The 26,292-nt window shown below is 40.2% G+C and overlaps 1 protein-coding gene across 3 annotated transcripts in view; it reads left to right on the plus strand.

The window, feature by feature from the left end:
- The window catches only part of LOC122220247, a 95,999-nt gene that overhangs the window by 59,999 nt on the left and 9,708 nt on the right, over positions 1-26,292 (plus strand). For all 3 annotated transcript variants that reach the window (XM_042939508.1, XM_042939510.1, XM_042939509.1), the window contains 6 exons: positions 7,897-8,089; positions 10,068-10,195; positions 17,335-17,535; positions 18,266-18,387; positions 20,412-20,640; positions 24,049-24,251. In XM_042939508.1, the coding sequence (XP_042795442.1) occupies positions 7,897-8,089; positions 10,068-10,195; positions 17,335-17,535; positions 18,266-18,387; positions 20,412-20,640; positions 24,049-24,251 (1,076 nt within the window). The remainder of the gene's footprint in view (positions 1-7,896; positions 8,090-10,067; positions 10,196-17,334; positions 17,536-18,265; positions 18,388-20,411; positions 20,641-24,048; positions 24,252-26,292) is intronic.

The raw sequence follows: 26,292 nt of genomic DNA on the forward strand, positions 1-26,292 counted from the left end.
TGAGGGGGAAATTGGCAGAAATTATAGTAGGGAGATTGGAGGGGTGGGGAACAGGTTGTGTAGGGCCTTGTGGACCATTTCAAGGACTCTGACTTTGAGTGAGAATGGGAGCCACTGGAGAGTTTTGAGCAGAAGAGTGATGTTATTTGATTTACCTTTTAACATCTATGCTGCTGCACTGGGAATAGACTGAAGATACTGTAGGACTAAAGTAGACTAGTTAGGAGGTTATTGCATTAATCAAACTAGAGGCAATGTGTCTGAGAAGACAGCACGGTGAGAAATGGTCAGATTCTGGACATATTTTGAAGGTACAGCCGGTATGATTTCCAGGAAGATAGGATGTGGAATACAGAAAAAGAGAAATCAAGATTGATTCCAAAGTTTGGGTCTCAGCATCTGGAAGTTTGGAGTTGCCATCATCTGCCATCTTAGAATGGGTTTGTTAGGAAGATCAGGATCTCAGTTTAGGATTTAGAAATTTTGAGATGCTTATCAGATGTTCAGGTGGCAAAAAGAAACAGAAAGTTGGATATGTATCTTTCATACATTAGGCATTAAATAAATATTTATTGGGCAGACGAAAGGCTCTGTTCATTAACAAAATAGTTGTGACATCACAAAAAGACAGTGTACATGAAATTGCAAAGTATATCATGCTGTTCAAATGAAGAACAATTTGCTACAATAACAATATTATACTTATCAGGGGAGACAGAGATAGATTTTTAAATTTTCTTTTAAAAATATTTGAAAGATTATAGCCAATGGGTTGAGTCATTCATCTGACAATTTTTGGTGAAATTCTTATACTGGGCTATTATTATCTGCAATCAATGTAAAGATTATCTAGAAAAAGGTAAGCTTGTCAGAGAAATATTGTCTAATTGCCAAAAGGCCTAAAATTCATATTAACAAGTGATGGTAGAAACCAGTGGAATGAAGAAAACAAATGATGGGCCACCCGTTCTACTATATTTACTATATATTCAAATAGTTATCTTGGCATCAGTTAATTTGCAGTCTTAAAAACATATGAATCTTTCCAAAGATCAGATTATTTCCTACCCAAACAGATAATTATTGCCTTCCCCTTCCTGCCACTCCTCTAAGCATAATATTGAAGGACCAACTGTCTAGACCACAGAAACTTTAGAAGGGGCAGCCTTCCACATAGTTGTGGAAGAAATTAGAAAGGAAATATGATAATGGCTGAGACATAACCCTGCATGAAGTAATTTGTCCATCTAGTCTTTGAAATTCATCTCCTATGGACATAAGCACGCATTTCAGAGACAGGAACTGAGGGAAGAAAAGAGAAGGAATATGTATGTCTATGTAGAGGGCTTGAACAATGAGGCGCTGGTGGGGAGAGTGAAAAAAAAGGCAATTTAAATAGATAATGGTAGTACAGTCAGCATCTTGACACTGCAATGCTTTCCATCAGCTTCAGAAACTCAATCTAATAGCTGTTTCTTTAGTTTTAGAAAATGCCCCAGCACAAGAACATCGGGAAAGTTTTTCTCCGATAAAGTGGATAAAGGACTCCACACTAAGTTGTCCCTTTCTCCTTAAACAAGAGCCCAGTTTGCATAACAGGTGATAGGAGCTAAAATGCCAACAGCAAAAGCCAATATACTAGCTTATAAATCTAAGCAAGCTGTTTAACTTTTGTATGTGATGTCATTTTCTCAGCATGTTTTCTGTTTTTCATTGGTGCTTATCATTTTATAAGAAACAATACTTTCAGTTTGGGAACTCCTAGTGAAAGGAGGCGCCTAATTATTAAAAAGTTGTATGCCTAGGTGTGCCTGGGTGGCTCAGTTGGTTAAGCACCTGACTTCAGCTTGGGTCATGATCTCACAGTTTGTGAGTTCGAGCCCCGTGTCAGGCTCTGCACTGACAGCATGAGCCCACTTTGGATTCCCTTTCCCTGCCCACTCTCTGTCTCTCCCCAACTCACTCTCTCTCTCTCTCTCTCTCTCTCAAAAATAAATAAACTTAAAAAAAAATTTGTATGCCTAAAGAATAGCAAAAAGCAGAAATTGGAGCCCTTGTGTACTGTTGGTGGGAATGTAAATCATGCAGCCACCATTTACAGAAGAACAGTATGCTTCTTCAAAAATTTAAAGATAGGAATACCATATGGTCCAGTAATTCGACTTCTGGTCCAGCATTGAAAGCAGGGATTCAAAGAGATATTTGCACACCTATGTTCATAATTATTATTCTATTTGCCTATTATATTTGCCTATTATTCACAATAGGCAAAAGGTGGAAGCAATTCGAGTGTCCATTGACAGATGGTAAATAGGATATATACATAAAATGGAAAATTAGTCAATCTTAAAAAGGAAGGAAAATATAACACATGCTGCAACATGGATAAAACTTGAGAACATTATGCTCAGTGGAATAAGCCAGTCACAAAAGGACCAATACTGTATGATTCCATTTATATGAGGTATCTAGAGTAGTCACATTCACTTGAGACAATATGGAGAATGGTAGAGGCCAGGAGTTGGGGGGAGAGGGAATAGGGGTTATTGTTCAATGGATACAGAATTCCAGTTTTGCAAGGTGAAAAGAGTTCTAGAGATGGATGGTGGTGATGGATGCACAACAATGTGACTATAATTAATGCCACTAAACTGTAAACTGAAAAATAGCTAAGATGATAAATATTATTTATATCATATTTCATGTATATATGAAAAACTGGGCCAATGTCTCCTAACCTTTTTTTCATTATTGCTTCCCCCACAAGGACTCATTTTAGACTTTTTTCCCCAACAGTCCCCCTCCAAAGAAATGTTAATACCAGAGATATGCCACATATGTGTATAGTATGTATATCTGTGCTTTATACCATAAAAAAGTAAGATTTTTTTGTCCTCCAGGAAATACTTTTCCTTAAAAAATGTTTATTTATTTTTGAGAGAGCACAAGCAGAGGGAGGAGCTGTGAGAGGGGAACAGAGGATCCCAAGCAGGCTCTGTACTGACAGGCTGACAGCAGCAAGTCCGATATGGGCCTCGAACGCACAAACCACGAGATCATGATCTGGGCCAAAGGCAGATGCTTAACCGACTGAGCCACTCAGGTGCCCCTCCAAGAACTACTTTTTACCCTGGACATTATCACCCCCATTGAGAATGCATCTACTAGGTGTAATGACATGAGTTGAGAATCCATGAGGGCCAAATACAGGATTTCTGACTGGTATATGTTAGAAGTACAAGTAAGCATCATAAAATCATAGACTAAAAGAAATCTGTGTACAAAAATATAAAGAACTATCTCTTCATCCATTCTTTTACTTATTTTCTAACTTTTTATGTGTTAGGCCCTCTAATAAACACTGAGGATACAATAATGAACAAAAATATACATGTTCCTTACCCTCATAGTACTTAAAATCCAGTGAGTGAGACAAATACTGATCAATACTCACACAAATAAATGTAAGACAACAACCTCAGTAAGTGCCTCAAAAGAGATACTTGGTGTTATAGGGAAGCCAGCAGGAGTTCCCTGTGAAAGTAATGATAGAGCTGAGGTTGGAAGGCGAAAAGGCTTTAACTAGGCAAAGGAGGAAGGAGATCTTTCAATGGAGACAAGATAGATTGTGCAAAGGACCTGTGCAGAGAGAGAGTATGGCACTCACAAGAAACCAAAAGACATGAATGGCTGGGACACAGTGATCCAGGTGGAAAGTGATGCAAAATGAAACTAGCCCAAAGTTTCTTGAACTTGGCACTATTGACATTTTGCGTTTGATAATTCTTTTGTTGTGGGAGGCTGTCCCAACCATTACAGGATATTTAGCAGCGTTCCTGGCCTTTACCCCCTAGATGCCAGTAGCACCTACCTCCAAGTTGTGACAACCAAAAATGTCTCCAGACATGGCCAAATGTCCACTGGGGAGCAAAATCACATTTGGTTGAGAACCACTGGAGAGAGATAGGCAGGGGCCAGACTGTGTAGGCCCTGTTAAGGAGTTTTGCTTTATTCTGTAAGTGATGGGATGCCTTTCAGGGATATTAAAGTGGAGGAAACAAGACAATCAAAACTGCATTTCTTTGTTTTTAATAATTTTTTTAATGTTTATTTATCTTTGAGAGAGACAGAGCATGAGTGGGGGAGGGGAAGAGAGAGAGGGAGACACAGAATCTGAAATAGGCTCCAGGCTCTAAGCTGTCAGCACAGAGCCTGATGCGGGGCTCATACTTGTCAACCGTAAGATCATGACTTGAGCCAAAGTTGGAAGCCCAACCAACTGAGCCACCTTGATCACCCCTCAAAACTGCACTTCTAAAAGATCTGTCAGCAGTGAGTAAAATGAGGGAAAAGAAACTCGGGCCAGAAGCAATGTGGATAGACCAATTAAGAGGCTAAACCAGTTTAGAAGCTCCTAGACTTTCCTGGTGAAAGCTAATTACAGCTTGGACTAGGATGGTGGGTGGTGGAGATGCAGAGAAGTGATGGATTGGAAAGATAGGAAGTCAAATCAACAGGAGTTGGTGATAGACTAAACATGTAGGGTGAGGCAGAAGGAGATGGCAGGAATGATTCATGCTAGAGGAAGTGACTGGGTGATGGTGCTGTTGACCAAAATGGGCAAGTTGGAGATGGCCCAGGTTTGTGGGAGAAACACAATTTTATCATATTAAGTTTGAGGGGCCTTTGAGATGCCCAGGAACAGATGCCAAATAGGTCATTGGATATGTGGGTCTGGAGCTCTAGGAGGCCTGGATTACAGATACCAGGGAGCAAATGGTCTAAAGAAGGTAATCTCAGCAGTGAAAGTATACTGCCTCCCAAGGAAGGAGTATAGGAGGAAAAGATGAGGTCCTAAGACTGGGTCTTAAGTGTGACTCCTGTTTAATGACCCGATAGAGAAAAATACACCTCAAGCATCAGCAAAGGGATGGCTGGAAAGTTGGTGAGACCAAAGAGAAGGTGGGGTCTCAGGAGGCCAGGGAAATGAGTGAGTCAAGAAGCAGGGAGTGCACAATGTTTACAGCAGCGCTATCGACAATAGCCAAAATATGGAAAAGAGCCCACATGTCCATCGGCTTTGGAATGGATAAAGAAGATGTGATGTGTATATATATATATGATGGAGTATTACTCGGCAATCAAAAAGAATGAAATCTTGCCATTTGCAACAATGTGGATGGAACTGGAGCGTATTATGTTAAGTGAAATTAGAGAAAGACAAATATGACTTCACTCATATGTGGAATTTAAGATACAAACAGATGAACATAAGGGAAGGGAAGCAAAAATAATACAAAAACAGGGAAGGGGACAAAACATAAGACACTGTTAAATATGGAGAACAAACAGGGCTGCTGGAGGGGTTGTGGGTGAGGGATGAGCTAAATGGGCAATGGGCATTAAGGAGGACACTTGTTGGGATGAACACTGAGTGTTATATGTAGGGGATGAATCACTGGATTCTACTCCTGAAATCATTATTCCGCTATAAGCTAACTAACTGGAATGTAAATTAAAAATAATAATAATAGGGGCGCCTGGGTGGCTCAGTTGGTTAAGCATCTGACTTCAGCTCAGGTCATGATCTCGCGGTCTGTGGGTTCGAGCCCCATGTCAGGCTCTGTGCTGACAGCTCAGAGCCTGGAGCTTGCTTCGGATTCTGTGTCTCCCCTCTCTCTGACCCTTCCCAGCTCATGCTGTCTCTCTCTCAAAAATAAAAAACATAAATAAATAAATAAATAAATAAATAAATAAATAAATAATAAAAGAAGCAGGAAGTGTAAAACTGTGTCACATGCTCCTGAGAGATTACATAAGATGGCTAAAGAAAGTCTGCTGGATGTGGAGAAAAGGTCATTGTTGGTCTTAGTGAAAGTGGTTTGCTTTGATGGAGACAGGAGTCAGATGGAGACGGGCGAGGAGTAGGAGATGAGGAAATGGAGACAGTGAATGCAGATCACATCTTGGGAGGTTAGATTGTAGGGAGGAGGGGAGACAAAAGGTGGGACCTGGGGAAGGGCAAGAGGATATTTTAAAAATGAGAGGGATGTGAGGGGCACATGAGTGGCTCAGTCGGTTGAGTGTCTGAGTTCGGCTCAGGTCACAATCTCATAGTTCATGGGTTTGAGCCCCATGTCAGGCTTGCTGCTGTCAGCACAGAGCTTGCTTTGGATCCTCTGTCCCCCTCACTCAATGCCACTCCACTGCTCATGCTCTCTCTCTCTCTCAAAAATAAATAAACATTTAAAAAATAAAATAAAATAAAATAAAATAAAATAAAATAAAATAAAATAAAGGAGAGGGATGTGAGCATGTTTCAGTTTCAGTTGGGAAAATAGCTGGCTGCAAGGAGTTGGGTATCCAAGAAAAAGGGAAGCTTCAGAGATGGGAGGGAATGGTCACAGAGAAGGGGAGCAGGGTTGTTCCCCATAGAACAGAAGGAAGTGGAGAGGAGGGTGTGAGCCAGGGGGTCTGTGTGAGGGGAGGTGGAGAAGCAGAGGGGCTTCTGCTGAGACAGAGTGAAGAGTGGGCATGAGGTGGGCTTGAGAAGAGTGAAGTTTGAAATTGTAAGGATCATTATCAGAAAAATTATTCTCAGGATGCAACAGTTCCTCAGTCATCTGAGAGAAATTATGATTGGAATACCCAGATTACTTGCACTACTTTCCTAGAGTTGCCATAACAAAACACCACAAAGTGAGTGGCTCCTAGCAACCAGGAGAGAACTTTATTCTGTCATAGTGTTGGATGTTACAAGTCCAAAATCAAGGTATGAGCAGGGCCATGCTCCCTCTGAAGTCTCCAGGGGAAGATCCTTCCTTGTCCCCCCTAGCATCTGGCAGTTGCTAGTAATCCTGGCTGTTACTTGGCATCCTTGGCTTCTAAATGCATCACTCCAATCTCCACCCCTGTCCTCACATGGCTTTCTCCCCTCTGAGTCGGTCTCCATGTTTTCCTCTTTTTATAAAAACATCGGTCATTGGGAGCTCCTGGGGGCCTCAGTCGGTTAAGCGTCTGACTTCGGCTCAGGTCATGATCTCACAGCTGGTGGTTCAAGCCCCACATAGGGCTCTGTGCTGACAGCTCAGAGCCTCTAGCCTGCTTCAGATTCTATCTCCCTGTCTCTCTCTCTGTCCCTCCCCTGCTTGTGCTCCCTCTTTCTGTGTGTCTCTCTCTCAAAAAAAATTTTTTTAATTAATTAAAAAAAAAGAACATCAGTCATTGGAGTCACCCTACTCCACTATGACCTCATCTTAACCTATGTATGTCTGCAAAGGCTCCATTTCCATATTAGGTCACATTCACAGGTTTCAGGTGGACATGAATTTTAGAGGAACACTATTCAATTCAGTATATATATTACTAACACATGAGATTGTGTTAATGCATCTTTAAAGTATTTGTATAATTAAAATGAAAAAGTCTTTAACAGCTCATGTGTATAGATCTCAAGTGCTTCATAAGCACAGTGTCAACGTGCCCCCTGTAAAACTGTTGTGGTATCGCCATTGTCCCCGTGTTACAGGTGAGGACACAGAGGCCAAGAGTAGCTGAGTGACTTGCCTAGGGTGAGATCCTGGCAGAGCTAGGCCCAGAACACAGGCACCCTGACCAATAACACTCAGCTCTATTGCCTGCCTTTTTCCAGGTAACCTGGAGTTAATCAGAACAAAACTTAATCAGCTATTTATCTATGTCACTACCCTTCCCCGCCAGCATTCTTTGCTCATATGTCTTTCTCTACATACAGTGCTTTATGCATTCAGCATGTCTGCAGCTCCATACTGATAGCCCACTGCATGAGAACAGAAGCCTACTGTTTGGCCCATTTGGGCTGGCAAAATATAACTCTTTCTTTTCCGGTAACTTCTGGGCTTGGCTTTCTTTCCCCAGGTCCACAGCATCCAGTTCATGGAGTTCTCAGAAGTGGAGAACCAGGATGACTACTACAGCATAGACGCGGGTTACGTCTACACCCAGGACCAGCGAGGAGTGCATGTCATGTATGATGAAGCCTTGAGTGATCTGAAGGAGCTGGAGGCAGAAATGCTGCTTGTAGCCAGCCATTACATTGAGAAAGAGAAAGGTCAGAAGTCAGATTTTAAAAAATCTACCAGCCAAACAAATAATAAACACTAAGGGCTCTGTTTAACACCTTCCACCTGGAAACATAAATGCATATCCAATAGTATCTGAAAACTCAGTAAGTGCATACACCTCCCCTGCTTTAGAGAAGATATGGTTCTGCTTCTAGCTCAAGTCCCTCTTCTTGTTGGAGACTGTGACTACTCTTTCAAAGCGTGGTTATAATTCTGACTGTTGTTTAGACTCTGTTTGTTCCCCACCAGGTGAAGGGGGTGTCATGCAGGGCCCCAAGGGAAGCAAAGTAAGGGAGTGAAGGTAATAATTCTTTTTTCCTAAGTGACAAAAAAGTGATTGACCTTGGGGAAACAGCAGTTAGAAGCAGAGACACCCTGGAGTTCCTAACAAAAATCCAGCAGGATAAGCACCAAAAGGAGAAATCATTACTCAGGGTAATCAAATAACCTATACTATGGGTTCTCTTCTTCCTTCTGGCATCACTCAAATGTATGCAATTCTAGAAATAGGTGAGGAAAGAAGAATCCTTTTGGAATAATATGATGACATTAGCATTATATTTGGAAAGAGCTTAGAGTTTCTAGACATATTGCAACACCTAAAAGGAAATTTAGCAAGGGTTTGTGCTATTTTGTAATATATGTGGTTGGTAATTAAGAATAATTCATTTTGGGGCGCCTGGGTGGCTCAGTCAGTTAAGCGTCCGACTCTTGGTTTCTGCTCAGGTCATGATCTCACAGTTCATGAGTTCAAGCCCCATGTTGGGCTCTGCATTGCCGGTGTGAACCTGCTTGGGATTCTCTCTCTCTCTCCTTCTTTCTACTCCTCCCTCTCTCTCTCTCTCTCTCTCAAAATAAATAAACTTAAAAAAAAGAATTTTAATATTGATATAAAATACTGCTCAAAGAATGTTTGACAACTAACCTTTCAGAGCCTGACAGAATTAACTTAACATTGGATTGAACTCTGCCCTCTTTGTTACAGACCATGGGTGTCTGAATCATGGGATGCAGTGATGGCATCCAACATTCTAGGGCATTTAATTTCAACTTTTAGCTTTTATCTTTACTGGTTATTCTACATACTGATGGCATCATTTTTATTGATATTAATTTATAACACTGTACAACTGTTTCAAGCTGCTAAGAATTTAATTTGATTGAAACAGTCAGCAGTTATTTAGCCACATGAACAAGACCATCTTTCAACTGAGCTAGTGAATATGTAGTCATCCATCGTGGAATGATTTCCCAACCTCTGCTGAAGAAATTCCTGATCAAAGTCTTTTTCTTGTTCAGTACCCATCATATACATGATAATTATTGAACTCAAAGTTCGGCACCTGAAACTCTCTTACTTTTTGATATTTCAGTCTGAAATAGACCACTCAAAAATTGAAAGCAATACTCATGCTGGTATTGAAAAATTAGCATTAATATAGTGGGAAAATATTTTAGCTGAATATAATGACAATGATTACTTACCTTTATTGATTTAAGTTAGGAATTAACATAATTAAGGAATATCTTAGAAACTTCTCTGAGAAGTTTTTACTTGGCTAATTTCACTTGGAAGAGCGGGGTTAACCTGGGTTTGTGGTTAAACCACCAGGGACCTATTTTTAGAGAAGGTGAAATGTATGTTTTGCCTTTAAATTACAGGTTTGAGGATATTTTCGTGAAGATTTCATATTAACTGAATTTTGGTTGTATTTCTAAAATTAGCCTTTAAGACTAAAATTAAAAAGTGGAAACAAAAACCTCTATTGACTTAGAAGTCAACAAGTGTGAACTTAGGTCCTAGTCTTGGCCAATGGCTCTCCAGCTGATTCTTAGGAACCCCTGTGACTGACTCAGTGTTTTCATTCCTGAGATGGAGCTGACAGTTCAAGGGCTGCTTTTCAAATGAGAATAGCTCCGTGGAAAGGCCTGTCTCTGGTCATTCTCATCCCCCTTCTCTCCCAGGTCACAAAGAGGGCAGCAAGTCAAATACTGGCCAGGACTGGGGATGGGCCCATGCAAGCGTGGACAGATTTGCTGTGCTGTATGACATATGGACCTGGGAAGCAACTCTTCTAGAAAATAAGCGCCAGGTATTTCTCCCTAGAAACAAAACATCTGTTAAACTTTCTTACAAAACCCAGTATTTAAAACAAACAAAAAGCCTGTCTTTTGGGGCAGCTCCTAATAAAGTAATTATTCTATTTAAATAATCTCAGCTAGTTGTAAGGGTGTGAATAATAAGTTTATTTTCTTGTGGTTCCTTGTTAACAAAAAATAAAATGTGAAGGGTACTACTTTATCTTATAGGCATAATTTGTTAGAGGGGTGTATAATTTAGGATCTTATATATATGTTTTTAGTGAGAATGGGTGATGATTCCATTCACATTCATTGTCCTGTCAGGGACGAGCCTCACTTTGCTACACACAGACACCCTGACTTTATTATGGCCTTTAGAAATACACCACATGTGGGTGGGGCAGGCAGTTGGGCAAGGTATGCTCAGCGCAGCAAGTTACGAGGGTGAGTTTAAAGCAATGAGATGGCATCTTGCTAAATTCATCATCATACCATCAATGGCTCATATCCTAGTAATAAATGAAACACTGCTCTTCATTTGTATCCACAGCATGGATTATTAGCCCTTCTGATGGTCACCAACTCTTGGGAGTTTATTCATCAAACATTAAGTATCTCCTCTGTCTCAGGAACTATTCTAGACATTAGGAACATATGGATAAATAAGAGAAGATAATTTCTGTCTTTAAGGAATTCTAGTCTATAAAAGTTCACCCAGTCTCTAAGTAAAAATTACAGGTGACTCACAGCTTACAACTGAAGCACACACAAGATCCCCAGAGACCACCGCGGAGGGAGGAATTTGTCCTGTGGGGGGCTATTGGAGTAAAGGAAATATTGGCAAGTCTTCTCAGAGGAATAGATATTTAATCCTGTTACTAAGAGATGTGTAAGATGTTGTCTGTCAGAGAAGGAAAAATCCTTAAGCAGAGGAAACAGCATTAGCGATGTCAGGGAGGTGTAAAATGAGGATGGTGAATTTGGAGAACAAGAGGACTTCTATGGCTAGGCTATAAAGGCATGATGAGAAACGAGCTGAATGTGTTTTGGGTGCAGCCTGTGAAGGGCCTGCTAATCCATACAACATTTACAGTGTATTTTATGAGCAAAGAGGAGCCATCGGTGAGTTCCAGTAAGGGAGAAATACGACCATAGCTCCGTTTTCACCAGTTGCTGGGGTATTCGTGGGGAGAATAGATTAGAGTGGAGCTCGTGCAGAAGAGCAGTGCAGCTATTGCAACAGTGACCTGGAGAGGGAAGACGGGACCTACACCAAGGATGGAACAGTGAGAACAGGAAGGAGGGCAGACTTGAGAGCACTTTGTAGAAATGGAAATGTTGGGATTTGAAGACCAGACGCTGGGGTGAGAGTTTAATAAGGGTGGAATTAAAAAGGACTTTCTCAGGGTCAGGGAGGAGGCTATTAACTGAAATGGAATGCAGGAGGAGGGGCACTTTGGAGGGGAAGGCAATACCGAGTCTGCCACAACAGGCATGTGAGGAGAGTTTGCTAAAACTCAGGTGTGAATGTTTTGTGGGATGTATAGGTTTGAAGGTCAGGAGCAGATATGAGCTGAGGTATGAAGGTGAACGTTGAGCCACAGTAATGAATCAAATGACTAGGAAAAGCCAGAGATGTCTTAAATGCAGCCCTGGGTAATTCTTGAATTTAAGGGGAAGATCACAGAACAAGAATCCTTGAGGGGAACAAGAAGTAGCCAAAGAAACTAGAGGACAAAAAAAGAATGGATAGTGTGATAAGAGCCAATGAAGGGGGGGGGTGCTTTTAATTAGGAGAGGACAGTTACTAACTAGTGTGGCATGCAGTGAAACATCAAGAAAGAGGACTCCTAAACACCAGGCAGTGGGGTCAGTCCCCAGGGTCATTGCCAGCTTCATAGGACTCTCAGAGGAGGTATGGGGGTGGAAGCCAGCTTACAGTGCACTATGATGTGGTCAGAAGATGGGGAAGTGGAAATGTTTTCTTTGAATTGTTTTTCTAGTAGATTAGATGGTTAACCATTTCATCTACTCTCTGGTCTATTACTCACAGAGATTTAGGTCACCCAATTTTTGAAAACACCTGGCTGGGCTTAAAGGGTGAGAGCCTCGGGCTTTGAAAACCGTTCCTCTTTTCAAAGGGAACTGGCCTCTACAGAGTTTGCATCTGCACCCTTCATCTGCCAGTTAGAAACTTCCTTTGATCAACTAAGTGAGAGATCTAGACTCAGAGTGTAGTGACTGAAAAGGCTACATTAAATGTAAATAAGACAGAATCCCTGAACTCAACAAGTTTATTGTCAAAACATGAGTTTTATGCAGCCCCCCTTTTCTGGGCTCTGTCTCCCCACCTTCCCTTTCAGTGCTTCCAGGCCTTCTATGGAGGCCCCAGGCAGGACTCAATGGCAATAGAAGAATAGAAGGGCAGAGAGGACTGAAAAATCGATTTCTCCACACTTTGGCATACACTTCATTCTGTGCTAAGCTACCAGGGCTGTTCACTAGTTTCCTCTATGGTAAATGAAATTATTTTAACTTAAAAAAATCATTGAAAACGCCTCCCCCCTTCCTACCCTGACAATAAGTTCTCTATAGAAACTGAGCTAGCTATCTGTGCCAAAGCTGTGAAACGTGGCCTTCTAAACCAGAAATTCTGTCAAAAGAGCCTATTTCTAATGGATAAACCTTTGTGTTATCTAGAGTACAAATCTAGAGTACACACTGGGCTGTCTTAAATCCTGAAAGTAACCATTTTGTGTGTAAACTCTCATAAAATTAGGGCTGATGTGAATTCAGGTGAATTAAGGAACTCAGAGAAGCCAGGCATTAGCTGTCCTGGCTCCTAAGTGGCACTTGCTCCACATGCTAATTCTCTCTACAGCCACCAGAGGACACATTTTCAGGGTAATTTGAATTAGTGTTTGGAGAACTAAAATAAATAAATAAATAAAAACCTGTGACAGTTGTGGCTAGCACTGATTTTCTGTTTTGTACTTGCATTTGATCTAAAATGTTATTTTTTTAAGTTTTTTAAGTCCCAGAAATATAAGACACTTGAAGTAAAAATAATATAAACACAGAAAGGTTTGAGATTATTTGTTTTGTTTTTTTCCCATTTTCTCTAATATTTGATGCCTACCCTCAGTGTGTACCATGCATTGTTTTGCCTGAGAGTTGGCCCTTGACACACACAGGTGACATTTGACAGGCGAGGAAGACTTCTTAGACAAATAACCAGCCTAGAGTTTAAATGGAAATGGGCCAGTTAGCAAACAGATAATACATAGAACCTGTGAGGCAGAAAGATCCTGGTCTTTCCCCTGTTGGGAAAGTATTAATAATAAAATTATGCAAGGGTCCATCTGAGAGTTTCTTGAGGTTGAGGCCAAAGCTTAAAAAAGCCTAATGAATTTTTAAAAAGAGCCACGTTTTCCTTTTCAACAACTAGTGTTGCCAATTAAATTATGACAATATGCGGGACATACTTATACTCAAAAAGTGTTTGTTGTTTATCAGAAACTCAGATTTAACTAGGTGACCTCTATTTTTATTTGCTAAATCTGGCAATCCTGTAAACAACAAAGCGAGGTTGGCAAATTAGCACCAACCTCTGCAACCTGGTATCAGCAGATTGAAATCACCAGCAAGAACCCTCCCCACAAACTTCTACCAAATAGCCAAACAATAGGGCTCTTTGTACAAAAAACAGGTCAAGGCATACAAATACTATAAACCAGCTCCTGGGATTGCCTTGGCTCAGTGAAAAAGGTTCAAGTTAGTCCAGAATGATTTAGGGAAGTAATTGTTTCTTTCCTAATCTCCCCACCTAGGCTATTAAGTGACACCTTTCTTACCTGTCACTCCCTCCTTTTTGTTTTGTCCTCTACTATTTAATTATTGAATGTTATTCTAGACTAGAGCTCAGCAGAGGGAACAGGTAACTTAGATAACCCTGCTTGTTCAATTTTCCCCAAGGCTCACTTACAGGGCGGGAGATCTCCACCTTTCTTCATTCCTTGCTCTGAGATGTGTGAGTTCCTAACCTACGAGTGCATTGTGTGTTCTGAGATTTTAGCCTCCTTTGGTGCTTTCCCTTTCATGCTAAGGTTGACCTAAGGTCCCTGAGACCAATGTTTCCCAAAGGGCATCCTGCAAATCCAGATGCTAAATAAAGTGCCCTAGGATCTCCCTCCTAGTGCTTTAGCATTGAAGCCCAGATACTGCACATCTGTTAATAAGGCAGCGTTTGATTCCTACTCTGCTATTGATTCTTGAGTGTTTACCTCTCTAGGGAGTCTTGGAAGCCATGATTAGCAAGATGGAGACACTCCTGGCTTTTCCTGCCACGTATTCGTGTAGTGCTTGCACTTTCTCAGTTCTTTCTGGTTTTGTATTCTTTTCTTAGCTATGGACTCCACACAAAGAGAGGGGCTTTTTATCACCTTCAGGGAAATTTCTTATTTTGTTAAGAAGAGGGTTGACTTCCTGGCCCCAAGCCACCAGGAAGACCAACACCCAAGGAAACAAAACACACTCTTTCTCTGATGCATCTCAAAGTGTGCTAGGCTGTCAGATTGGTGGAAATTGCAACCTCAGCAATTCACTCCTTTCTGCCAATTAAATGCACACACTGGGCAAGCCTGTGTGTCTTTAAAAAATATATATACATACATATATATATATATATATGTATGTATATATATATATACATACATATATATATATATGTATATATATATATATATATATATATACATACATGTCTGTATGTGTGTATATATATATATGTCTGTATGTGTATATATATATATATGTGTGTGTGTGTGTGTGTGTGTGTATGTATATATATTGTTTTAGCTCAATTTTAGCTAATTTATTGTCAAGTTAGCTAACATACAGTATATATACAGTGTGCTCTTGGTTTTGGGGGTAGATTCCCATGATTCATCACTTACATACAACACCCAGTGTTCATCCCAACAAGTGCCCTCCTCAATGCCCATCACCCATTTCTCCCACTCCCCCCACCCCATCAACCCTCAGTTTGTTCTCTTTATTTAAGAGTCTCTTATGGTTTGCCTCCCTCTCTGTTTGAAACTACTTTTTCCCTTTCCCATCTCCCATGGTCTTCTGCTAAGTTTCTCAAGTTCCATATATGAGGGAAAACATATGATATCTGTCTTTCTCTGACTTATTTCACTTAGCATAATACTCTCCAGTTCCATCTACATTGTTGCAAATGGCAGGATTTCATTCTTTCTCATTGCCAAGTAGTATTCCATTATATATACAAACCACATCTTCTTTATCCATTCATCAGTTGATGGATATTTGGGCTCTTTCCATAATTTGGCTATTGTTGATAGCACTGTAAACATTGGGGTATATGTGCCCCTATGAATCAACACTCCGGTATCCTTTGGATAAATTCCTAGTGCTTTGGTGATATGACTACAATGGGAGCTGACACCTTCCAGAAGAGTGAAACCTCCATAAGAGGAGCTAGGGAAAGAAGACTGGGAAGGGACATCTTGAGCTAAAACTCTGAGGGAGGAAGTGTTGGATTAGATCAGCAGAGGAAAGGAATCTGTTCTGTTGTGAAATGAATGGAATAAAACTTCAGAAGCTTCCAGTGAAAGCTGATTTATCCATCAGGCAATGTGGACTTGGTGTTTAGGATCTAAGAGCTTTTCAGGTACCATTGAAAATGTTTGGGATTTGAGAAAAAAAAAACCTTATGCATTACTCTGAAATATGAAAAGAAAATACAACATAGAAAGCAGTAATGCTTAATCACGTCAGTAAAATGTAAAAACATTGTTAACTGAGCACTTATAAACATTCCTTTTGCATCTGAAAATTTCTAGATCAGATCTTCTCACTTCTTAAGAATCTCTGAATATATACTGCCCAGAAATCATAGCCAATCATTAACTCAAAGTGATGTTTGTAGCCAAATTGAAAAGCAAAATTCTAAATATCATTTAACATTTTTACAGAAAAAAAAATTTGAATGGGATGTGAGTATGTCTTAATATAGTTGATATAATGTGGGATAGGGTCTCCAAAAAAAGATTGTCTAAGGCCTATGAAGGCCTGAACAGTAATCACACTGTTCAGAACTGCTTAATTATCTTGCCCTCAGGTCCCTGTTTGGGATTCCAGCCCAGTGATCTCTCAAGAGCCTTTTCCTGATTAGCACCATGACTAATTACACACAAATAGAATTTACACTCAGAACAGAAATTTCTTACGCTCACAGACAAATGTAAAAGCAAAATAAAGAACATCTCTCTCTGGATTCTCACATTAGGAACCCTCTTCAATGGTTAGTGTCTGGAAGCTTTCTTTGGTTTTTAGGAAAGGCTTGTGACCTCCACTGGAATTAAATTAAATTTAATTTAATTTAAATAAATTAAAAAATTAAAATAAATTAAACAATTAAAAAAAGAAAGTAATACAAATAATTTTTCATCAAATTATCAATAATCAAAGTATATAAATGATTTTATACACTGCAACATTCCAACAAAATTACTAATTCTCACTTCTAAAAAAAAAAAAAAAAAAAAACCAGAAAAAGAAAAGAAAAGCTCCCCCAAATGCCTTTCAGAGTTCTGTACACCAGGCCCTTCCTAGCAATTTCTAGGTAAAATTGAGCAAACTGTTAAAGAAAAGGGGTCAGAAATGAGGATAAGGAGAGGAGGCCACCTGCCTCCATTTGGTGAAAGAGTAAAATGGAGGCAGGAGAATGAGCCTGTGGAGAAAGGTGTTACAGACAAATATATTTGATGGAGTGACATTGCATGCACCGTCTCATTAGAGCTTATCATTATCACATGTTATATTATTCATTATTTAAGGCTCCTTTTATTTGTGGAGAGCAGGGGAAGAGGGGACACAGGCAAAACTAGTGTCCCTTCCTTTGCCCTCCCTCCTTCTGTGGGTTTACTAATTGCTCTGAGTCACTTTGGTGCTGCAGCTGCCCAAACCAGGCCGGGGTACCCCGCGGTACCCCGAGGTTCTGAGCGGTTTCTCTCCTGCTGATGCCCCGGGGCTTTCCAAAGCATGGAGTGGGTGGGGCCTCACCTCTCTTTGCTGGGCCCTACGGCTGCCTCTGCTGTTCCCTGACTAGAAACCTTATTTGCAGCTTCTTGACAGTTACTTTGAAGCCTACCAGCACGTGTTGGACCCCGAGGAGAGGTTTGCCTTAGCACAAGTGATCACTGACATCATGCACAGGTGCCCAAGGTTTGATTTCAGCCACCCTTATTTCATTAAGGCCTACAAAGATGAATGCACCTGCCTGAGGCTTCACTTGCAGCTGGTGAGGGGCATCCTCAATCAGCACGTAAGTACATTTGGATTTTAAAATAGTACATGTGAGAAGGCCATAACTGAAAATAGTGTTTTCCTTTCATTGCAGGTTCAGAATCCAGGTTTTCTAGGGCAGCACGTTGAGCATGTTTATTTGTAAGCTCATTTGCATTGTCGAATTCCAAGCATAACTACAGTCTTAAATGGAAGTTTCCAACCCTAATTACATTTAATGGTCCGCAAAGAATAGACAACTTATTTTCACTACATGATGGAGTTTATTGGTACTGAAAGGAGGACTAAACATACCCCTTTACAAGCCATTAATGTATAAAGTTGTGTTTATTAATTTGTTTTTAATGCTGTGGCTATTTTTAGGACACTAAAGGAAAAATTAGTGTACATCCTCTGGGGAAAAGCCAGTGGCAGGAAGTAAGCAAGGGATAAATTGTTGCAGTGCGTTTACCTGAGACCTGGTTAGATTTTTTTCCTTGTAGTCAATCATTTGACAAAGAGAAGTTTTCCTGGGCCTCTTAAGAGTGTCTCAACTTGGTTGCCTTTGTTTTTATTGGCTGATCCCAGGCTCAGACTGAGATACCAGCATGTCTTCGTGTGAATGGATCCTCAAAACCACGTCTGGGTGAAAATCAGTCAAATAATGAAGGGACGCAAAGGACTGCTGTTCTTCTCATGCCAGGGCTCATAATTCACACCCATGGGAAAGTTTAACTTTTCTAATTTTAACTTTTATGTTACATTTCTAGATAGAGCGCCAGCGGGAGTATGTCCAGAGGCTTTGGCAAAGAGGCCATCCAGATGATAGCAGTAACTTTGGACTTCCCCTTAACATAATTTGCAAACAACTTATTTCCATCAACAATAGCTGGTATGGTGCTATTGTCTTTAGACATTTTACATTTAATCTTTTAGATAAGTTAAAGGGTATGATGGTAAGTCTAAATACTATTCTATAAAGTACCTTTCAAGTATCTGGGGAGATGAGACAAGTAGATATAAAAGCCACAGAAGAGGGATTTTCTTGCATACTCAATATCCATTTGCTTTGTAAGTAATAAAGAATAGGAGGCTAGAATTTAAAAGTTAAAACACTGGCTACAGAATCTTTATTCTCATGAGAAGCTCTATAAGAAAGAAAGAAGTTGCTCTTAAAAATGCTATCAGAGGACTTATTCAGAGGTGCCACACAAGCGGACATGCATGAAACTTGGGTGTGCTTAAAAGTTTCTCAAAAAGGAATTTCTTTACTCTAGTAAGTGTCACCATTTCTGCAAACTCGCCTTGTGATCCTCTACCCCTTTAAGGAGCAAACTAAATTTCCTAAGATCACTCAGAGAAGGTATACCCCCATGACATGTATGCAGCTTGAGCCACCCCCTCCCCGCCATTCCTTCCTTGCCTTTGAGAGTGGTAAGGGAATCAGGAAGTGGGTGGCAAGCCCCAAGTTGGTCTGTATGGCCCATGATCACAATCTCTATTGCCTTCAAATGGGTGGAGAAATCATCCAGCTCCTTTCAACATGTCACAAATATCTGCTGAGCCACCTACAAGTACCAGGCGCTGCGCAAGGAGGTGAGGACACAGTAGTGAACAATAGAGGCATGGCCCTGTGCTCCCATCAAGCGCACAGGTCAGCAGTACAGGCGCACTTTCACTAGGATATGGCCACAATGGGCTATGGTATCTTCTTGGGGAGTAGCAGGATGCCATGGGATTTCGTAGCTTAGATTCTTTTTTTTTTTTTAATTGTTTATTCCTTTTTTGAGAGAGGGAGAGGCACAGATCATGAGTAGGGGAGGGGCAGAGAGAGGGAGACACAAAATCTGAAGCAAGCTCCAGGCTCTGAACTGTCAGCCCGATGCGGGGCTCGAATTCATGAACCGTGAGATCATGACCTGAGCTGAAGTCAGACACTTAACCGACTGAGCCACCCTGGTGTCCCTTGTAGCTTAGATTCTAACCTTATCCCTTGAGAAAGAGCCCTGGGAGTTCCAGGCACAAGACTGCATTTTCTCCACAGACCTTTCTAAGGACTGATTTCTTCTCTGTCATAAGATTGAGACATCAGCTGTCTGTGTGCGGCTCGCTATGGCAAGAATCTACTGTTGAGGAAATGGTTCTTGGCGGAACATGCTAGGACTGTATGGATACCAAGACCTGTCAGAACAGTCTCAAAAGCAAATGTTATTTGTTTGATGAAATTCCTTTCCAGCCCTAGGGTTGTAATTTTTAAGATCTGGAACTAAGAGGAATCCCATTTGTATAGATTTAAGAAGTATTTATGTTCTTTAGTTCTATGTAGGTATAGAAAGGCCCTTGACTTGTGCTGTATCCTCTATTTTCAAAGGAATACCCACAGACAAGCACTTTGTTATTTCTGGCTTCATCCATTTATAAAATAGAACATTCTTATGGCAAACGTGAATGATTCTAGCAGTTGTGTACAGAATTTAAAATGTGTCTTTGTTCATTAACATTTTCAGGGAAAAGGATAAAGACTCAGGTAGAAAAATAGAAAGCAATTATGGAAATTATTTATTTAATATTTAGTCACTGATAAGTTATTTTGTTTTCAGATATTTGACTAAATGTTGATTACTGGAATGTTTATAGGTTTCCCGTATACAGTTTAAGAATCAGATTGGGCTTTTAGAATAAATTCTTATGGCTCCCAATTTTAAAAGGGTTCACATTAAAGCAAAGAGCATGTTGCATAATCTGGTGGCTTCCCTGGATGGCCTCTGAGGCCCCTTTAAGCTTCCAATTTTTTATAATGTCCTGGATTAAAACAGCTGTTTTATTGGTCTTAAAAAATGTAAAATTCAAATGTCTTTTGAAACAGATCAAGTTCTTCACTGTGTAAAATTGTCATTGATCCATCCTCTTTTCAAGCCCGTCTTTGAAAAACACGTATCTGCTGGAGTTCCACCCTTCCCTGGGCCTGGCATCGCTCATCCCCCGATCTCTTGATCACCTTCTCCAGGAGGCCCGTCACACCTGCAGACCCACATCAGCCAGCAGCCTCACCTTGCTGGAGAGACGCGTGCTGCGGCTGGCCCTGGATATGTGGCTCACACCGGCCCAGCCTGAGTCCTGGTACAGCCCACGTCTCCACAAAGATGTAGGTTCTCCGAAAGGGGAGATGGGGGAGCTCCTTGTCCAAGGGAATGTTTCCAGGCAGATGTTACTACTTAACTTTGTTTTTCTGTTTGGCTCTATTCCTCCCCTATTTGGCCAGAGACAGATCATAGTGCTGGGCTTTGCCAACATTTTTATGTAATGGTTTTTTCATTTTCGGTCAAAGTTTCTATTTTATCAAAATACTGCTACAGTTAGAAGGGAGATATACATACGTATGTGGGAGATGTTTTCTGGCTTATTTATATTTCAACAATACACATTTTTAATTTAAAAGCTATGTATTTTATTTGCACTAAAGTTCTTCCTGAAATTCCCTCTTTTTGTCCTGACCTGAGATCTGGTATGAGAGAGAGAGTGGCTGAGTGAGGAGACAGGGACCTGGACTCAAGTTCCGCCCTGCCATTAACTTGCTGTGTGACTCTGAGAAAGTCTTTGAGCCTCCCTGAGCTTCTTTTTCCTATTTTGTAACCTTATGTTTGTGTATTTGAGGGGAGGGAGATGGAAGTGAGCCTGATGGTCTCTAAAGCCCCTTTCAGCTTAGAACTCTATGGTTCAAACTATGGCCTAATGATTTACATAGTATTTGTAGTTAGATTTTAATTCTCTTCTTTTTCTGTTAAGGCCAGCACAGTGGAGCCTATATTTCCAATCTGACCTTACTCTGTGTGGGTACATGGTGTATGATGAAGGAACTTTCAGCTACCAAAAATCTCTCTTCCATGCATCTGCCTTGACCTCCTATTCCCTCCTAAACTAAAATTTTATTTTATTTTAATTCATTTTAAATTGATCAAAATAATGTAATACAGAATTTTAGCAAATGAAAAAAGCAAATGAAAAAAATTACCCTAAATATAATCACTCAAATGCATTCACAATACTTTTCTGAATTCAAGCATTCTTCACATGCGTATTTTACATAGTTATAATCACATCCTTCATACACTGCTTTTCGTACACTTAATACACTGTTTTTCTCAGTTAACATTGTATTATATGTTTTTCCATTTTGCTAACTAGTCTTTATACTCACCTTTATGGTTATAATTCCCTTAAAGGATGATCATAACTTTTCCACCTCTTTCCTTATTGTTGGACATTCAAGTAATTTCTAATTTTTCATTGGTATTAAAATTGTTATAATGTATGTTTCCATACTTACAGATTTTTCTATATTTTAAATCAGTTCCTTTGATAGATTCTTAGGAGTGGAATTACTGAAACAAAATTTAAGTCTTTGGATGCAAGTTGGCAGATTGCTTCTCAAAAGAGTTGGGACAAATTATAATGCCACCAACAATTTGTAAGAGTACTAATTCTGCCACACTGTACAGTATTAGGTATAAGCATATGTCTGTGTGTGTGTGTGTGTGTGTGTGTGTGTGTGTGTGTGTGTGTATATATATATATATATATATATATAAATAATATATATGTATATGCATATATTTATATATAAAGCATATATACAGACATATGCTTTATATATATGTATAAAACAGGTGGCATTGACTTGTTAATTTGCATTTCCTTGGTATTTGTTGAGACTAAATATCCTTCCAAATGTCTTGTTACAAGTTGTATTTTTTTGTGAATCTTCTGTCTTTCCTTTTATTTATCTCTTAGAATCCTAATGTCATTCGTATTCACTTCCATGAGCTCTCTTCAATAAAAATTTTAACCCTTTGTCCATGATATTTTCTGCAAATATTTCTCCCAATTTATCTTTTTCTGTTTTATTTTCATAGAGTTAAATCTGTTGATCTTTTCCTTTGTGATTTCTTTTATCTTCCTAAGTCCAGAAAGCAAATCATCTTCCACATGTTTTATATTTGTCTTACTTTATTCTAATTTCTTAAGTCTTTATTTTATTTTAAAAATATTTAAGTTCTTTAGTATTCCACCTGGAGGGAGAGAGAAAGAGAGAGAGATGGGTATGAAGATGGCTCAAAATTGAATTTTTCCTGGGGCACTTGGGTGGCTCAGTCAGTCAAGCATCCAACTTCGGCTCAGGTCATGATCTTGTGATTCGTGAGTTCAAGCCCTGCTTTGGGCTCTGTGCTGACAGCTCAGAACCCGGAGCCTGCTTCAGAGTCTATGTCTCCCTCTCTCTCTGCCCCTCCCCTGCTTGCTCGCTCTGTCTCTCAAAAATAAATAAATATTTAAAAAATTTGAATTTTCCCCAAAATTACCAGTCATGTATCTACTACCATTTACTGCAGATTCTTTTCACATTGTATTATGTTACCAGATTTTTTTAATGTATTTTAAATTCTCTTATAACTCACAGTGAGTATTTGAGATACCTCCCTAATTTCCCATTGATGCCATATGCAGTTTTAATTATTCTTACTTTTGAAATGTGTTCAAATTTGGATCTAGAAATGGCAAATACTCAGATTAATCTTTTGTATTAGGCCAAAAAATGGGGGAGACATTGTCCTTAGAAATTAGTTTCTAATAGGAATTAGTTTAATAAATTTTTATCACTTTGGAAGACTTCAAGAATCTAGAAATTGCATCTTCAAGTAGAAAAGGCCTTTGGTGGATCAGTGGACAGATAAGGGAATCTGTGATAGCAAAGGCAGATAAGGGAGATAAGGCAGAAAAGGTAGATAAAGGAGCCAAGCCAGGAAAGGCAGATTTGGGGGTCCCCAAACTGGGTCCTTGCTGGGAATGGTATACGAGGGTGTAGCAACGATGTCAGAGCAGAGGAGCCCCCCATGGCAGGAGGGCTGTAAAGAGCAAGGAGGTTATTTCAAAAATTGCCCGGAACATGTAAAGGCAGTTTAGCATACTATAAAACTACTGGACTGGAATTAGGAAGTGTAAGTTCATTCTTGGTACTGCTGTGTGACCTTGGAAAGTTTCAGTGTTGCTTCAGATTTCTCACTAATGAAATGGAAATGATGGTATCTGTGACTCCTCTACTTCATGGGGATCTTGAGTTCATGTACACGAAAACACTTTGAAATTTTGAAATTGCACTTAGAAGAGTTTATAGGAAATTATTCTTATTATTGGCTTCTAAAATACTTGGAAAAGATCAGATTCCTACTTCTATTCTTTATTTTGGCTTAAAATATTTATAATAATGATAACAGCAAATACTATGTACCAGGCACTTTTGTATATATTAACTCAATGAACTCTCTCAATAACCTATTTAGGTAATTATTGTCTACTTGTTACTCTTAGGTATTGTTATTATTCTTATCCATCCTTTACAGATGAGGAAACCGAGAAATAGCAAAATTTTGTAGCTTCTAAGTGGCAGAGCAAGGACTTGAGTCCAGGAAATCTGGATTCAGAGTCTGTGCCACTGAGAGTGTTTTTTCTTAATATGTGAAATTTCTTTTTTTATACTTTAAAAAGTATTTTCTTTCAGCTGTTTTCAGCTAAAGTAATGGGAGATCCCTTTCTCATGGAGGAGATAGGTCTACTTGCACTCAAGTCCGCAGCAGACGAAGGACAGAACCAAAGCCAAGATTCTCACATGCTGCTCCTGGAGACATTTTCCAAACTTCTGGAACTCATGACCCTCCGCCACCGGCTGATAGAAATGAGTCTGGAGAGTGTACACTTAGCTCGGTCAGTAGGGGGACTGAGGATCCAGATGGGGGAGAACAGACCATAGGTGTCCCTGCCTACAAGCCTTGCTCCCTCTGTGCCCCAGAGCAGTCAAAGCAAGCTTTCTAAATGGCTGAAATGACCCCCTTCCCCACTTTTTCATTCTCCACCCAGGCCTCCCCCTCCTGTCTCTCTGACCACTCAGCTAGGCTAGGCCCTCCTCCTAGGACCTGGGCTTCCTCTCTATTCAGCACATTGCCTTTCAGTTAGATGCTTAATACTGGTTTATCAGTTTTCCTGCTAGTGTAAGCTCCTGATTGCAAAAGCACTGTCCATGTCGGTTTCCATGGTGTCCCATCACCTGGTATGAGGCCTGACTTACACTCAACAAATATTTACTGGATTTGCTCTTAACTATGATGAAGCTGAATAGCAGAGCAGAAGCAATAGAGGGATTAGAGAAAGGAGAGGGATGAGTTAGTGACAGTATCCAGGCCTTACAGAGGTTTGGAAGGTTAAGCAGGTTGGGGGCAGGGGTGGAAAGAGAGAGAGATAAATGAGTTAGGTTTTAGGTATGAGTGTGAAGTGATGCAAAGACATCCAAGTGGACATGTTCCATAAGCAGGAAAAATATGGAATTAAAGGGTTTGTTGCAAACATGTATGAGTTCCCTTGTGTTCTAGTCCCCCACGAGAGTCCCTATATACCTGAAGAGTGAAATCATCTACCACAAACCATTACCAAGGGCCTGCTATGGCCAGGGTCTGTGCTGGGGACTTTATGTGTACTCATTCATTTAATTTACAGAATATTCTTAATAAGTAGCTTACTAATATTTTACCAGCAAGGAAGTGGAGGCTCAGAAAGGTAAGCTATTGACCTAAGATCACATACCTAGAACATAGTAGAAACAGAATTCGAACCATGAGTCAAGATATTTATTAACCTTTATGATAGTACCTCCTCATAATCTTTGATCCTTGATCTCAGGGATCTCACAATTTAAAAGTTACTTCTACTATAGTTTAATATGCTATTTTAGTCATATAACCAAAATACTATGGGAACTCAAAAAATGGAGTGTTTCATTCTTTGTAAGTGGGTCAAGGAAAGCTTCATAACAGAGGCACTATTGAGGAACAAACTGTGTCCTCTGGCAGGTTCATATGTTCAAGTCCTCAGTCCCAATACATCAGATTGTGACCTCATTTGGAGGTAGGGTCTTTACAGAGGGAGTCAAGTTAAAATGAAATTATTAGAGTGGGCCCTCATCCAATATGACTGGTATTTCTTATAAGAGGAGAAGACTTGGACACAGACACACACAGAGAAGGAAGATGATGTGAAGACACAAGCAGAATGTGGCCATCTATAAACTAAGGAGAAAGGCCTGGAACAGATCCTTCCCTCATGGCCCCCAGAAGGAACCAACCCTGCTAATACCTTGATCTCAGACTTCCAACCTCCAGAACTGAGAGACAAATTTCTGTCTATAGTACTTTGGTACATCAACCTAGCAAATTAATGTAGGTGCCATTTGAGTTCAGCCTTAATGCACCAATTTCTGAAAATGGAGAAATGTGTGAGGATGTGGGTGAGAGAGGAGTGGAAGACATTCTAGACTCTTAAGGCTGAAATGCCAGAGGTGCATCTGAATGGAGCCTTGCTGCAAGCCATGTAAATGTGGGAGTAGAGCTCAGAGTTGGGATAGGACAGAGGTACAGTCATAGGCTCTTATACTAGGGGGCTATCATTAGGCCATGTGGTTGGAAGACAAACTCCCCAAGAAGGGGACAGAGAAGAGGAGAAGAGGACCGGGTTTGGAACCCCAGGAAATACTAGAATTTGAAAATGAAGAGGAAGAGAAGCCAGTGCAGACTGAGAGACAGTGGTCATGAGGTGGGAGCATGGAGATCCTGGATCCAAAGGAACAAAGATGTTCCTTGAGGAGAGGACAAAGACCAGCTGTGAAGTGTTCTGAGAGAAAATAGTGAACCTTGTATTGAAAGCAGTATTGGTGACCTCATGAGGGCTCTGAGGATAGAAGCCAGCAGGAAATGAG

The sequence above is a fragment of the Panthera leo genome, chromosome B2 (assembly GCF_018350215.1).
Source record: "Panthera leo isolate Ple1 chromosome B2, P.leo_Ple1_pat1.1, whole genome shotgun sequence".
In the NCBI taxonomy this organism is placed as follows: Eukaryota; Metazoa; Chordata; class Mammalia; order Carnivora; family Felidae; genus Panthera; species Panthera leo.